The 16,516-nt window shown below is 50.7% G+C and overlaps 1 protein-coding gene across 1 annotated transcript in view; it reads left to right on the top strand.

Moving 5' to 3' along the window:
• Nucleotides 1–1,382: 1,382 nt before the first annotated feature.
• LOC125626113 (IgGFc-binding protein-like) overlaps nucleotides 1,383–16,516 on the top strand; it is a 54,129-nt gene continuing 38,995 nt past the window's right edge. The window contains exons 1-6 of the mRNA XM_075123028.1: nucleotides 1,383–2,415; nucleotides 3,872–4,212; nucleotides 7,974–8,547; nucleotides 9,803–10,380; nucleotides 10,871–11,438; nucleotides 12,121–12,716. Of these exons, the coding sequence (XP_074979129.1) occupies nucleotides 1,383–2,415; nucleotides 3,872–4,212; nucleotides 7,974–8,547; nucleotides 9,803–10,380; nucleotides 10,871–11,438; nucleotides 12,121–12,716 (3,690 nt within the window). The remainder of the gene's footprint in view (nucleotides 2,416–3,871; nucleotides 4,213–7,973; nucleotides 8,548–9,802; nucleotides 10,381–10,870; nucleotides 11,439–12,120; nucleotides 12,717–16,516) is intronic.

Raw genomic sequence — 16,516 nt, 5'->3', positions numbered from 1 at the left:
CTCAGCTATGTCTACACTTAAAACACAACAGTGGCACAGTGTAGATCAACAGCAATGGGAGGGGTTCTCCCACTGTTATCAACCTAGCGCTGCCTACACAGGGACTTAGGTTGGCTTAAGTATGTTGCTCAGGGGTGTGGATTTTTCATACCCCTGAGAGACATAGCTGGGTCAATCTAATTTTCTAGTGTAGACCAACCATGGTAGTGTAAATCTGGCCCAAGTGAAATAGCCTGCACCAGCAAAAGTGCAGTTTTGTTGGCATAAACTGTATTTACACGAGAGGCTTTTTCTGGCATAGCTATATTTGTCAAGTATGACACCTCTTCCTACTCCTGACTAACACAGCTATGCAGGCTGAAATCTGTAGTGTAGACATGGCCTTATAGAGTGTCCTTTTTTGGATTATCTAATGTCGCTTGGGAAGGGGTGTAAATGAAACTGAAAGAAGACACTTATTTTGGAATACAGGTGTCCACACTGGCGGGTTACACCAGTAAAATAATACTTGTACAATTGGTAAAACTTTCTCATGTAGACAGGACCTCAGGCATCTTTATATAAGTATAACTGGCTCCAAACAGGGATTATATGCATATGACTCTATTTGTATAAAGTCACCCCCGTAACCAAAATAATTATACTGGGACAACCACTGTGTGTAGACTCGGCTGAAGTTTGGCTGCCCAGGAAAATCAGTTGAGGTTGGGGGAAATGCACTTCTCAGGAGAAATGTGGATGGACCCTGAGACAAAAGGTAAGACACTCCCAGGCCTGGTCTATGCTAGCGAGTCAGGCCAGTTTAACTACGTGAGTCAGGGATGTGAAAAATCCTCACTCCTGAGACTCATAGGTAAGCTGACCTAAGTCCCCGTGTAGACAGCACTAGGTCTCATATTCGTCTGGGGGGTGAATATGAGAGACAAGAGGAAGAGATGGAGGTACAGTTGGCCTTGTAAAATGTACCAATGATATTCACTCCCAGAGCCAGGGTTAGAAGCCAGGAGCCCCGACTCCCATTCCTGTGTCTGTGCTCCTTGTTATCAGCCCGAGGAAGGCTGGCACCAAATGACAAGAGCAGGTCTCATAAAATGTTGCTGTCCTGGTTTGTGATGCTCTTTTGTATTTGTCTCCTCTACGTAGGCATTTCTAGTGCTGCCCCTACTATTCAACCTCCAGATCTTCCCCCTACCTCTTGCTCAGGCCCCCAAGGGACAGAATTTATCACAGTCTTCATGCAGAATCACTTACCAAGGTATGGCAGTAAAGATTTCAAGTTATTCATCACTGGCTACATCCCTGGGACGTTTGTCACGATCTCAGTAAATAAAGCAGAGTTTTTGGTCACTATCACTGCAAATCCTGAACAGACAGTATCTGTGATGATCCCAGTGTTTGTGGAGCTGGCTGGAAGCAACAAATTTGACCACACGGTCATCATCCGGGCTGATCATGAGATCTCCATCCTCGCTCTGAACTATAAGACCTATACGGCTGATACCACTGTAGTGTACCCTGTGCAGAGGCTCGGGACAGAGTACTATGTGGTGACTCCACTGGGGAAGCCAGATGGTCTCAATAAGCAATTTGCTGTAGTAGCCTGGAAGGATCCCACCATTGTTGAAGTTTACCTCAAAGGGGCTGTCACTTTCCAAGGAGAAACCTACAGAGCAGGGACAAAACTGGTCATCCCACTTGGAGCTTACCAGGCCGTCCAGCTGCAAAGCCGTGATGACTTATCCGGCACCAGGATCGTGTCCCAGAATCCCGTGGCCGTCTATAGCGGACATGTATGTGTTGCAAAGCACACCAAATGTGACTATGTGAGTGAGCAGCTCCTGCCAGTGTCTGGCTGGGGCACCACATTCATTGTACCGCCCTTATCCTTCCAGCCAAAATTTGACCTGGTGTATGTGGCTGCTTCCCAATACACTCACATTGATTATCAGTCTGGGAGGGCGAGAGCCTCTAAGGACCTGGTTGCTGGGCAGGTTGTGACATTTGAAATCAAATTCCCTAGTCCCTTGTACATCTCTGCTAGTGCTGGGATCCAGGTCGTCTTCTTCTGTGCTGGTGGAAGCAAAGGGAAAATCGTGTACGATCCCTTCTTCCTGATGATCCCAGATGTCTCTGGCTATTGCCAGACCTATAACATCCATGGACAGGACCGGTTTGAGAACTATGCAATGATAACAGCCAAAACATCAGAATCTGGTGGCATCACCATTGATAAGGAACCCTTGGAAAACATTGCCTGGAGGCCAATTCCAGGCACAGGGTTCTCTTGGGCTGAATACAACCTTGGCAAAGGGTTTAAGAGAGAAACCATGGAGCACCCCATATCTCCTTTTGGGCTTCTGAGCATTGGGATTGCATCCAAATCTGGGTATGGCTCACCGGCTATTGGTGCAAGCAGTAAGTAAAGTAGTTTTTGTTATGTCTTTTCCCGCTTCTCACTCTCTTGCCACCGTTATTTAGCCTTGAACCCCAACCCATAATATTACAGAATTTCAGCTGGAAAGATGGAAAGACTTGTTGGGTCAGAGTCTCGGCGCTGTTGAGCTTCAGGTGTGCACAGCAGAACAGGATGGGCAGCTGACAGGGAGCTGATCACACTCTGAGATCTTCTCCCTGGGTGTAGCCTGGGGCTGCTCTAAATTGAGTCCACTGACTGTGGTCCCCTCTGGGTCATTAGTCTGCTGAGCACTGTCAGAGCCCATCACATCCCAGCCACTCTCCTTGCCTGCTCTGTGCTGCCCATGACATGCCCCTCTCTGCTCCACCATCTGCATTGGGTGTTGCGGGGACAGAGATGCAGGAACTTGTTCTGCTGGCTGTAAGCCTGCTATTGTCCCACCCATGCTAGTGATTTCCTAGCAGGGGACTAGTCAGAGGTTTCTGTTTCCTTTGTGCCACCCATGAGGGATGGTCTAGATAATACGTAGTCCTGTCTTGAGTGCAGGGGGCTGGACTAGAAGACCTCTCGAGGTCCCTTCCAGTCCTACAATTCTATGATTCTATGAATGGTGCAAAGGTCATATGTATGGGACGAGATAGATGTTTGTGTGTTGATAGATCAATATAGAGGGTGTGGTAGGTGATAGGTGGATAGACAGATATAAAAGCAGTTGGCAGATAGATATAGATGGACAGACACAGAGAGGGTGACAGAAAGATATAGTAAGTGATGTGGGGGGACAGATGGACAGATAGCTATAGAGGGGACACTAGATATTTAGATAGATAGGTGTGGGGGGATAGATAGATGTGTGGTGGGGAATAGATAAATAGATTTAGAGGGAGGATGTGGGGATAGATAGGCCGTATAGAGGGGATTATGAGGGACAGATAGATTGCATCTTCACTCCACAACTACCCCTCTTACCCTCTTCATCCCAGCCCTGCCCCCCCATCGCTTTCTCTTCACTTTTCATACAGCTGATCCCTCCTATGTAAACCCACTCAAATAAAATAATAATAATATCAATAATAAAAATCATGGCACTGACATGCTCTTATTCACTCTGCTTGTACATTATCCCTCGTTCCCCACCCAGTGTCTGTCTTGTCTATTTCAATTGTAAGTCCTTTGGGGCAGGGACCATCTGCTGCTCTGGGTTTGCGCAGCACCTAGCACAGTGGGGTCCCATTCTCAGTTGGGCCTTAGGCATTACCCTAATAACCATGATTAATTTAAAAAAAGGAAAGGAAAGAATGATCGATCATCTCGTCCTTTTCACAGACAGGCTGTTGGATTCTTTTGAGACTAAATTTAATTCAGATTTTTTCCACCATCTCTCAGCCCTTTTCTGCTTGTAAATGTAACTGATTAGTCTGGTGTTTCTTGTCTTTCAATTGTCTTTCCGGCTAGATATTCCGATGCCATCCTGCAGTGTGGGCCTCTGCGAGCAAGGAACAGTTTGTAAGATGACAGATGGGCAGCCAGAGTGTTTGCCAGTTTCTGCGGCCACGTGCTGGGCTGGGGGTTACTTGCATTACCACACCTTCGACGGCCGGCCGTATGACATCCATGGCACCTGCACCTACACCGTGGCCAAGACCTGTGGGTGTGAATGCGGCCCGCACTCCTTTGACATCACGGCTGAGAGTGGGAACAGGGGGAACATGCAGGTCTCATACATTGGGTTGGTGACCATCCAGGTGGATGGAATTACCATCACAGTGGCCAGGGCAGAAGTCGGCTTCGTGAGGGTGAGTGCTGGGCGCACATCTCCACCCCGCTGCTACACACAATTGCCCAGTGTGGCGCTAGCAGGTGCTGTGTGGCAGGGAGTGGCGTGTGGCGGGGGGTCAGTCGGGGGCGCTGTCCCCTCAGAGTTGCACTGAGCCCAATTCCTCAGTATGGCGCCTCAAGGTGCCGTACTGAGGGGAGAGGAGTGGGTGACTCGGTGTGGGGAGCTGTCTGCTCTGTCAGAAGCACACGGGATCTGCTGTACTACTCCAGATAAATTGTAGACCTGAGGACTTTGGGCATTATGTCTCCCTTGGCGCATCATGCAGGAGCAGGGCCAGTACCCCAGCTACTGTGGGCAAATCCCAGCTCCGCTGAGTCCATCCTTCTGGTAATTTCTAATGTAACAGGGATCCCTCTGAGACCCCACCTGAGGAGAATCCCCACTCCTGGATCCAGGAGGATGTTGACTCAGCTGTAAGATATGGGAAAACTGAGGCACATCTAGGCAGGTCAGGGACTCTGCTTTACAGAGATTGCTCTAACTGAGGTGCCTCAGGGGCCCCAGAACATTCTAGACATCTCCTTGAGACCTCTTGCCCCACAGGAGCCACCCCCCAACGGCTCTAACTGATGCAGCCCCCGACCCCACAGGAGTCGCTCCCTAACGGCTCTAACTGACGCGACCCCCTCCCCCACAGGAGCTGCTCCCTAGCAGCTCTGTCCAACACAGCCCCCTCCCCAACAGGGGCCGTTCCTCAACGGCTCTAACCGATGGAAAAAGGCTAATGTAGTGCCCATCTTTAAAAAAGGGAAGAAGGAGGATCCTGGGAACTACAGGCCAGTCAGCCTCACCTCAGTCCCTGGAAAAATCATGGAGCAGGTCCTCAAGGAATCAATTCTGAAGCACTTAGAGGAGAGGAAAGTGATCAGGAACAGTCAGCATGGATTCACCAAGGGCAAGTCATGCCTGACTAATCTAATTGCCTTCTATGACGAGATAACTGGCTCTGTGGATGAGGGGAAAGCTGCGGATGTGTTGTTCCTTGACTTTAGCAAAGCTTTTGACATGGTCTCCCACAGTATTCTTGCCAGCAAGTTCAAGAAGTATGGGCTGGATGAATGCACTATAAGGTGGATAGAAAGCTGGCTAGATTGTCGGACTCAACGAGTAGTGATCAATGGCTCCATGTCTAGTTGGCAGCCGGTATCAAGTGGAGTGCCCCAGGGGTCGGTCCTGGGGCCGGTTTTGTTCAATATCTTCATAAATGATCTGGAGGGTCGTGTGGACTGCACCCTCAGCAAGTTTGCAGGTGACACTAAACTAGGAGGAGTGGTAGATATGCTGGAGGGTAGGGATAGGATACAGAGGGCCCTAGACAAATTAAAGGATTGGGCCAAAAGAAATCTGATGAGGTTCAACAAGGACAAGTGCAGAGTCCTGCACTTAGGACGGAAGAATCCCATGCACCGCTACAGACTAGGGACCGAATGGCTCGGCAGCAGTTCTGCAGAAAAGGACCTAGGGGTTACAGTGGACGAGAAGTTGGATATGACTCAACAGTGTGCCCTTCTTGTCAAGAAGGCCAATGGCATTTTGGGATGTATAAGTAGGGGCATTGCCAGCAGATCGAGGGATGTGATCATTCCCCTCTATTCGACATTGGTGAGGCCTCATCTGGAGTACTGTGTCCAGCTTTGGGCCCCACACTACAAGAAGGATGTGGAAAAATTGGAAAGAGTCCAGCGGAGGGCAACAAAAATGATTAGGGGACTGGAACACATGACTTATGAGGAGAGGCTGAGGGAACTGGGGATGTTTAGTCTACGGAAGAGAAGAATGAAGGGGGTTTGATAGCTGCTTTCAGCTACCTGAAAGGGGGTTCCAAAGAGGATGGATCTAGACTGTTCTCTGTGGTAGCAGATGACAGAACAAGGAGTAATGGTCTCAAGTTGCAGTGGGGGAGATTTAGGTTGGATATTAGGAAACAGTTTTTCACTAGGAGGGTGGTGAAACACTGGAATGCGTTACCTAGGGAGGTGGTGGAATCTCCTTCCCTAGAAGTTTTTAAGGTCAGGCTTGACAAAGCCCTGGCTGGGATGATTTAGTTGGGGATTGGTCCTGCTTTGAGCAGGGGGTGGGACTAGATGACCTCCTGAGGTCCCTTCCAACCCTGATATTCTATGATTCTATGATGCGGCCCCCTCCCCCACAGGAGCTGGTCCCTAATGGCTCTAGCTGACACAGGCCCAGCATTGCCAGTCTTGTGGCTTTTTCACAAGTGCCAGGGTTTTGCTGGGGGCTGGGGTTCATCTGGTGATGGCGCGAGAAGCTCCAACCCCATGGTGAAGTCCAGCCCCACTGGTAGCCAGCAAAGTCGCTCCTCTCCACCCACCACTATGATTCGGGGGGGACGGGGAGCAAAGATCCCAGCTGTCCAGGGTGGCTCTGCTCCTTCCCTTCTCCTGTCCCATGAGCAACGGGATGGGACAGCTCCTATGCCCTTCAGCCCTGCAGCACCCACCCTGGGAAGGGGCAAATGGGGGTGAAGAGCCCCAGGACCTGCCCCCATCCCGTTGCAGGCCTCTCTGGGACTTGGGGTGTGTGTGTGAAGAATCCCAGGAGGAGCAGAGGAGAGGCTGTGGGGGGCTGAATTGAGCAGGTGGGAGTCTGGAACTGATGGGGTGGCGGCAGGGGCTGAGACTGAATTCAGGGGGGATTGATTGATGGAGGTGGGGCTGGGGTGCTGAACTGAGGGGAGCTGTACTGATGGGGTGGAGAATGGGAAGCTGAACTGGGGGAGTGGGCTGGGGGCTGGACCGATGGAGGGTGGGCAATGCGAGGGTTACTGAGGTGGCTGAACTGATGGGGTGGGTGGGGAATGGGTGCAGAGAGAACAGAAGGGGGGACTGGGGGACAGGATTAATTATTGCACAGGGGACAGGAAAATGTGGGGGTGACAGCTCCTGTCACAGGGACCAAAATCCCCTTCCCCTATAAATTTAGGAGAGTGGGCAACACGAATTGTCACAGACACTCACTGAAATGGGCAGGGAGAGTTCTAACATCAAAAGACAGTCTGAAAATCACAGTGTAGTCCTTTTTCGAAAAGCTCTTTATGTCTTCGGACCGATCTCATGAGATTTAGGGTCTGACTCATGATTTTTGATCTCTTGAGATTGGCAATATGGTAGACCCCTCCCCGACAGAGGCAGCTCCCTAACAGCTCTAACCCGCGCCACCCCCCTCCCCCATGGTTGGCCTCACCAATTCCTAGGCTTAGCCCTTTCGAAATCCCAGTGAAATCGTTTTTATTCAGTAGTTGCCAATTTGTCACAATCAACAGTCTTTGAAGAGATGGTCCAATTTCAATGATGTTCTGATGGAAACCATGCAAATTCCAAAACCCACCTGGCCTTCTCCCAGATTGCTGACCTGGCTCTTTGGCATCTTTGGCAGTCTTTGGCACCAGGAGGACTGCCTCAGAGCTGGGTCTCCGTTTCCCTTCAGAGAAAATTTTGCAATTAATTAGATTTATTCTAAATTGGGATGGAACCAATTTTCGAAATATTGAAATCCTGCACCATAAAGAATTACTTTTCTCCAGCCAGTTCTATCCAACATGATGCTATAAACTATTTCTGGCTCTAATCTGGGACCAATTTCCCTGAAAATTTTGGATGGGGCTCATTGCTAATCTGAGCAGAGGTCAGAATGAAATGTAAATGACAGACTAGTGCCATCGATTGTGACCTTTGCCCTTTCTTTCTTACCATGAAGGTGAATAACACCAGGGCCCACTTACCCATCTCCCTGAACAATGGGGCCCTTCGGCTCTATCAGAGTGGCACCTCCCTCGTCCTCCGCACCGACTTCAACCTCAGGGTGTCCTATGACTGGAACAACCACCTGAGGGTCACTGTCCCTAATGACTTCTCCAACAGCCTGTGCGGCCTGTGTGGCAACTATAATGGGAACCCCTCCGATGACTTCTGGACCCCAGCCGAGGATCCGGATCCCAGTGACATTCTCCAAGAGCAAAGCTGGGCAGTGGAAGATGAGGATCAGTTTTGCTGGCACGATTGCATTGGAGGTTGCAGGCCCTGTGCCGCCAGCATAGCCAGAAAGTACAAGGAGGAGGCCTCATGTGGCCTGATAACCAAGGTCTCAGATGGGCCCTTCAGCCAGTGCCACTCCAAGGTGGATCCTACAGTCTACTTGGACAACTGCGTGTATGATCTGTGCCACAACGACGGCTACAGGAAGGCCCTGTGTGAGGCCCTGAAGGCCTATGCGGATGCCTGCCAGCTGGAAGGGGTCAGGATTGGGGAATGGAGGCAGCTGGCCAGATGCCGTGAGTACAGATTTGAACACCAACATTATATAAACGGGTCTGGGGGTCGGCACTCCTACATTCTATTCTTCTCCTTAGGCGGGAGTGTGGCCTAGTGCTTTGAGCAGTGGTTGGGATATGAGGACTCTTGGTTGTACTGTACCTACAGTATCTCTGCCTATCTGTCTATGGTATTTCTACGGAGGCTCTCACTGTGAATATATAACATCTGCTGATGATGCCAAATGTTAAGTTAATGATCCCTTTATGGGCCTGAGCCTTTAAGGTGCCAGGCACCTCCCGCAATGTGATGATCATCATTGACTCTTCTTGAGGTGAGTTGTCGGGGTTCCCTCTCCACTCTGAACTCTGGAGTACAGATGTGGGGACCCACATGAAAGATCCACTAAGCTTATATTCCACCAGCTTAGGTTAAAAACTTCCCCAAGGCACAAATTCCTTTCCTTGTCCTTGGATGGTATTGCTGCCACCACCAAGTGATTTAAACAAACATTCAGGGAGGGGCCACTTGGAGCTCTGTCCCCCCCCAAATATCCCCTCAAGCCCCTTCACCCCCTTTCCTGGGGAGGCTTGAGAATAATATACCAACCAAATAGGTAAACAAGGTGAGCACAAACCAGACCCTTGGGTTTTTAGGACACTAAAAACCAATCAGGTTTTTAAAAGCAGAACTTTATTATAAAGAAAAAAAGTAAAAGAAGCACCTCTGTAAATTCAGGATTGAAGGTAATTTTAGAGGATAATAAAAAGATTTAAAACAAGAGAACTCCCCTCTGGACTTAACTTAACAGTTACAAAAAACAGGAATAAAACTCCCTCTTAGCACAGGGAAAATTCACAAGCTAAAATGAAAGATAATCTAACGCATTTCCTTGCTATTACTTACAATTTTTGTAATTTTAGATGTATCATTTCAGTAGGAGCTGGTTTCTTACTTGCTCGGTCTCTCTCTTTGTCTCAAGAGGAAACACACAAAGAGCACAAACAAAACCTCCCCCCCCCCGCAGATTCGAAAGTATCTTCTTTCCCCCTTGGTCCTTCTGGTCAGTTGTCAACTAGGTTAATTGAACTGATTAACCCCTTACAGGTAAGTGATTCTCTACCTCTGGCCAGGAGGGATTTGATGTTACTGCATACATAAAGGTTGTTACCCTTCCCTTTATATTTATGACATGAGTGGGATTGGATATATTTTAAATACTGCTTTTTCATGGAGTGGGTTTGCTGCTAAATCTGTGGGTCCTTCACTCCCCAGCCATGGAGTGCCCCCTGGAGAACAGCCAATACCAGCTCTGTGGAACAGCCTGCCCAGCCACATGTGTGGACCAGTCAGCCCCCAGCAGCTGCCAAGACCCCTGCGTGGAAAGCTGCCAATGCAAGGATGGTTTTGTGCTGAGCCAGGGCAAATGCATCCCCAAGGGTGGCTGTGGGTGTTTGTTCGAGGGCCGCCCCTTTGCCCCCAATGAGAGCTTCTGGGTTGACGAGGCATGTGGGACACGGTGCATGTGCAATGCAGCCACTAGTCAAGTTGAATGCGCGGCTGCTATGTGTAAACATTCAGAGAGGTGTCGGCTAGTGAATGACGTACAGGGTTGTTACCCCTCCAGCTATGCCACCTGCTCTGTGGCACAAAATCTTCACTATGCCACCTTTGATGGACAGAGATACGACTTCAAAGGCACCTGCCGCTACCAGCTCACAGCCCTGTGCAAGAAGGCAGAGGGACTGGTGGACTTTGAAGTCTATTTCCAGGAGAACAGTACTACTCCTGTACAGATCAAGGTTTATGAGACCGACATCAGGGTCAGCAATCAACTCCCTGGCAAAGTCATGGTGAGTTTCAGAAATCACATCTAGTTTCTAAAACATTTCTGGAAAGTCGCCGTTGTGATCAGAACTTGGTTGCAGAAAGAGCATAGAAGGATTTTGAAAAACAAGTGAAATATTAACTGGATTCTGATGTGAATGGACAGCGAGTGGAGAAGCTAGAGGGCTGCAGTGATGTGGTTACACTTCATCTGTGTGAGAAAGTGTCAATAGTATCCAGTATGTCTGGGAACCTCGGGAGCTGGGGCTCACGTAGCACAGAGAGAAGGGAACTGCAATAGCCAAAGCCAGAGGAAGTGAAAGTCTGGTTGGAGGATCCTTCCTAGTCTGGAAAGCAGGGATTCAGGCAGGCCGTAGAGGAGGGAGCAGGCCAGATGGGATGAAGATTTCAAGAGGTAGATTATTATTATAGCCATGGGCCGGAGCTCTGTGCTGGGGCGAGAGGTTCCACCACAGGTGAGCGATTTTTCATATCTCATGTGCCTTGTTTTTACAGGTGAATGGTTTCCTGATTAATCTTCCCTTCAACCTTGATAAGAAAATCACTGTGTATAGAAAGGGCTGGGCCACAGTGATCCAGACAGACTTTGGCCTCAGCGTTACCTATGCCGGGTGGTCAGGACGCACCACGGTGACTCTGCCGGTTGCCTATGCGGGAGCCGTGTGTGGTCTGTGTGGCAATTTTAACATGGACAGGAAGGACGACATGCTCATGAGGGATGGCACGCTGGCACCAAGCCCCATCAGCTTTGGCCAGAGCTGGAAGGTGGGCGACCTCCCAGGATGCTCTGCAGTAACGATACCCCCATGCGCAAGTGTAGAGGCTATTGAAAAACAACAACGAGGTAGCAGAGGACAGTGTGGGCTCATCCTCCACAAGAGTGGCCCTTTCAGAGGATGTCACAGCAAAGTGGACCCCCATGGATACTTCGTAGACTGCGTGTACGGCTATTGCGTCCTCAGTGGGCGGGAGAGTAACGTCTGCCAGGCCGTTGCTGGCTATTCCGAGGCATGTCAGGAAGCTGGAGCTATAGTGCATCCATGGAGGACGACGAAATTCTGCTGTGAGTCCTCTGTGTTCACTACTGATTGCCCCATGGGGATTGTTAATTCTTGTTGGCTGGTAAATGTTGATTGAAACACTCGCTTATCCTGTTCTGCAGAACATTTTTTAAAGATGTCCTCTCTGCAAAGGACGGGTACAACACAGGTAGTGGCCATTGGAGCTGTCCCTGCTACATGTGCCATCAGTGTGGTGTACCTTGGGCCAGAGAAATACTGTCTAGCGATGTAGTGTACTTCATGGCCCGTCTAGTCCCGGGCTTCCCTGCTGAGACTGGGATAGCATAAGAGCCTGGACTGGGTGGCTGGGAATTGTGACGTTTTTCCATTAGGAACTGGGCTGGGAACCCACCAACTCATCCCACACAAGCCATCTCTTGGGAATGAATTTTAACCGCTACTGACCTGGATTCAGAACAAAAAGCTAGTAATGAGACCATGAACCCAAGACCCGAACTGGAACCTTAGGCCTTGGAGAGAGATTGTCTGCATCCCGTCATCTGATCTCTTGGAGGCAGCCAACCCTTCAGACCTGGGGCTGCACTGCAGTTGGTGCCTTCAATTATTTAACTAAACCAAGGAAATAGAATATTAGGAGCTGGAATGAAGTTGCATCTTCTCGTGATGGTTCGTTGTGCACATTGCTAATGCGCGATGTGAGCTAACTCTTTCTTCTAATTACAGCTCCGTCCTGTCCCCCGAACAGTCACTACGAATTCTGCAGCAGCAGCTGCGATCTGACATGCAGCAACCTCTATGCCCCGGTGCAATGCACGACCCAGTGTAAGGAAGGCTGCGTGTGTGACGAGAGCTTTGTTCTCAGTGGTGACCTCTGCGTCCCCATTTCCCAGTGCGGATGCCTCCACAGAGGATTTTACTACCAGGCCGGGGAGACCTTCCACCCGAGCGGTTCATGCGAGGAGCAGTGCGTGTGTCTGGCTGGTGGGGAGGTTGTGTGTAAGGCATTCTCCTGTGGCGCTGGTGAGCAATGCAGGGTGGTGGACGGTGTCCAGAAATGCCACCCATTTGGATCTGTGACCTGTTCTGCCTCTGGCCATCCCCACTACCTTTCTTTCGATGGGGTCTCCTTTGACTTCCAAGGCACCTGCACCTACATCCTGGCCAAGACCTGCACTGATGCCAGCCACTTGACACCATTCACTATCAGCGTAGAGAAAGAAGACTGGGGCAGTAGAAATGTCTCCATGGCCAAGTTGGTGTCCATTCAGGTGTATGGGATCACACTCACCCTGCTGCAGAACAAACAGGGACTCATCATGGTAAGGCGTTCTCCAGATCCTGCCTTCTACCTCATGGGGGTAAGGCCAAATGGCTAGTGTCAACATAATTGTCTTTGCCTCTGGGACAGTGTGGCCTAGTGGTCAGAGTGAATTTGGCGGCCCTTGTCTTCAGGGCTAGAAGACCTGATGGTAAGGGTTGATATGGATGCCCTCTCTCTCAATGGCCGGAGTCAATAGGACTGCCATGCCTCTCAGGGCTGTGCCACCCGATGGCCAGAGTCAGAGAGGTGCCCTCATTTGCGGGGCAATAAGGCCTTGTGGCCAGAGTCGGTAGGGTTGTTCTTACCCATAGGATGGTAAGGCCTTGTGGCCAGAGCCAATGGGGTTGTCCTTATCCACAGGGCAGTGAGGACTAGCAGCCAGAGCCAATGGGCAACCATCTGGGGGGTGGAGTACCAGGGTAGGAGGACCCAGGCCCACGCTGCTCCACCGGGTCCCAGCCCAGGGCCCTAACAGGGCCACTGAGTCAGTGGGGCTCCAACTGAAACATGCCGATTTCCCACAAGACTACAGTTAGTCCCCCCTGGGCCACTTCCTTCAGTGTCTCTTGGAGCAGTAGTCAGGGTGTCATCCGGGTTTCTGGGCTTCTCGGCACATGCAGTTCCCAGTGACTCCGATCCCTCTTGGGCGTTGGTAGGTATCCAGGCATCTGTCTGGGTCTTGGCGCCTCTGGCTTCCATGGTCAGGGGCTCCAGCTGCTCCCAGACTGGAACCTGAGAGGTGTGTCCTTCCCCGTCAGCGATCAGCCCCGACTGAGCTGCTCCCTTTTATACTAGTGCTGCACTTGGAGCACGCCCAGTAGGGATGTGGGATCCTGGTTTCTTTAGCCCACAATGAGGAGTTAACCCTTCCCTGTCCAGTGCGGGGTAAGTGCACCCCATCACACAAGGTCATAGAAATGCACTTTGTGCTCTGCACTTTGAGCAGAAGGTTGTGGTGTCTGTGATGGTCCTTAATTCCTGTGGATGTTCATTCTCCAGGCTTGGGCTGGCCTCCAAGAGAGCTCTGTTTCCTGCACAGATAAGCCTTACCCTTAATCATAGAATCATAGAAGTGTGGGACTGGAAGAGACTTCAACAGGTCATCTGGTCCAGTCCCCTGCACTCAGGCCAGACTATGTAATAACTAGACCATTCCTGACAAGTGTATGTCTAACCTGTTCTTAAAAACCTCCAGTGTTAGAGATTTCATTCCCTCCCTAGGCAATTTATTGTAGTGCTTAACCACCCTGAGAGTTAGGAAGTTTTTCTTAATGTCCAACCTAAACCTCCCTTACTGCAATTTAAGCCCATTGCTTCTTGTCCTATCCTCAGAGATTAAAGAGAACAATTTTCACCCTCCTCCTTGTAACAACCTTTTATGTACTTGAAAACTGTTATCATGTCCCCTCTCAGTCTTCTCTTCTCCAGACTAAACAAACCCAGTTTTTTCAATCTTTCCTCATAGGTCATGTTTTCTAGACCTTTATTCATTGTTGTTGCTCTCCTCTGGGCTTTTTCCAGTTATTCACATTTTTCTCAAAATGTGGCCCCCCAGAACTGGACACAATATGCCACTTGAGGCCTTATCAGCATGGAATAGAGTGTAAGAATTACTTCTTATGTCTTGCTTACAAAACTCCTGCTAATACATCCCAGAATGATGTTCGCGTTTTTTGCAACAGTGTTACACTGTTGACCCATATTTGGCCGCTGAGAGTTTCTATTGATGGCATTAACCTTGTCACGGATGTCATGATCGCTGGAGAAGTGGCCATTGTGGCAGTGTCACGGGGTGCTCTACTCACTGCAGGTGGCGCCTCCTTCTGACTGTTCTGGGAATTAGCTCTCTTTCATGTCTAATGTCTCCCCTCGTGGTCTCTCCCTCTCTCTCACTCTGGGGCCCCTCTCTTGCTCCAGGAGCTGCAGCTTCCTCTTTGTGACTCATCCTCTGGCCAGGTCACTATGTGGTTTCTCCTTCCGGGGTACAGGGTCTCCCTGGACCCGCTGTCCAGGCAATGCCACTCTGTCAGTGGCTGGTAGGAGAACCTGGGCCTTCCCACTACTCTGGGTTCTGGATCAGGGACTCTACAACATGCAGCCATAGTCTAATCAGTCCCCAGCCTTGCTGCTGTCTCCCTGGGCTGCTTCCTCCTCTGCCTCTCACAATCTTTCTTCTCCATCCTTCTCTCTTCTGGGTATGCACTTCCCTCAGGGCCAGGCTCCCAGGGTCCAACTCCTTCCCTGGGTTCCCTCCTTCCCTCTCTAATACACAAACTTTCTCACTGCCACCCTTTCTGTTGCCAGCTTCCTGGCTTTATGCTAGCCCAGCTCACACCCACTCAGCTGAATTTCATCCTCCAATCAGAGGTTGCTCCTCCAGCTTAATCCTCTCACGTGTGGTCTATCACACTAATTGGTTCCTTACTCAGCTGCCTTCGCCCTTTTGGGGCTGGTGTGGTGAGAGCACCCCATCACAGGCAGGCTATTGGTGATGGTGGCAAAGGTTATGCTCAAGCCTTGAGGAGCTTTGGAACAAGGATCTTCATCATGGAAATTGATCCAATTAATTACGTAGTATCTCCCCTTGTTGGAAGGCAGTTGAAGATAAGGACTGAGACCTTGAATGGGATTTGATGTTCTGTGGGGGGCCAATGTAGGGAATGGAGGAGACGTGTGATGTGTTCACAGTGGACAGTGCTTCTGAGGAGATAAACTCCAGCATTCTTCACGAGCTGGAGTAAGAGCTGAAGGCTCTTTCCACAGCTATATCACTTGTTGCAGTCCAGCCAAGAGGTGACAAAGGCGTAAATAACTGAAGCCAGGTCATCCTCTGCCAGGATGGGATGGAATCTCACAGCCAACTGGTACTGCAGGCGAATTCTGCAGTGTAGTGGCTCTCTGCGGGGGGTCCTCCCACTCTGGGTCCTCGGGTGGCCACCCCACCTCACTACTTTACTGATATGTTGGCCGCTGTGGGGAATGAAGCGGTCTCCGCTTGCAGCTGGGGCCCAGGCCTGTGGTCAGGCTGGGCAAGAAACAAACAGTCAGGTAGCCCAGGCCCTGGATCAAGGCGGGGCAGCAAAAAGTCTGAAGCTCAGACTTTTGTTCTGAGGAAGGGGAGACTGCCACCCCCCAGGTTGAGGTGGCAGGGGGGACACAGGCCCACCCGCTCCACTGCGTCCCGGTCCAGGGCCCTGACAATGACAAAGCACCTTGTCACTGGGTCAGCAAGGATCCACGCCGCAACATGCTGGCTCACCCTCTGTCAGCATTGCGGCCAGACAGGGGTCTACTACTGCTGGGCCACTTCCACACTCCCCTTCTTGGTGTACCTGTTGCTGTGAGGAGGGGTTGAGGTCGACGGCAGCTTCCGGGACCGCGAGCAAGTCCTCGGGGATCTGGTCCATCGGTGGTCTGGGCCAGTCGTCCTCTCCTTCCGGGGTCAGGGCTGACAGTGGTCTGGGGGGTCAGGGCAGTTGTCTGCTTCCTCCAAGTCTGAATCAGCTAGCGGCCCCGGTGGCCCAGGCCAGTCCTCTGCTCCTTCGGCACCCTCTGCTGCTTCCCAGCTCAGGAGGCCACAGGAAGCATCTGGTCTCTCCGGTGGTTGCCTCCCCACTGAGCTTTCTGGGCCACCTTTTATGCTTCCTGCTCCTTGCATACACTTCCTGGAGGAGGGGCAACTAGGCCCTGGTTCCCCCCACCAGGGCTCAGTGCGGGGTTCTCCCACACTGGGTCCTCGGGAGGCCATCCCACCTCACTACATGTGCCAAAACCCTAAAAATTCTGAACACAATATTT

The sequence above is a fragment of the Caretta caretta genome, chromosome 24, assembly GCF_965140235.1.
Source record: "Caretta caretta isolate rCarCar2 chromosome 24, rCarCar1.hap1, whole genome shotgun sequence".
In the NCBI taxonomy this organism is placed as follows: Eukaryota; Metazoa; Chordata; order Testudines; family Cheloniidae; genus Caretta; species Caretta caretta.
Note: the sequence above shows the minus strand (reverse complement) of the source record. Positions and strands in the feature narration are given on the sequence as shown.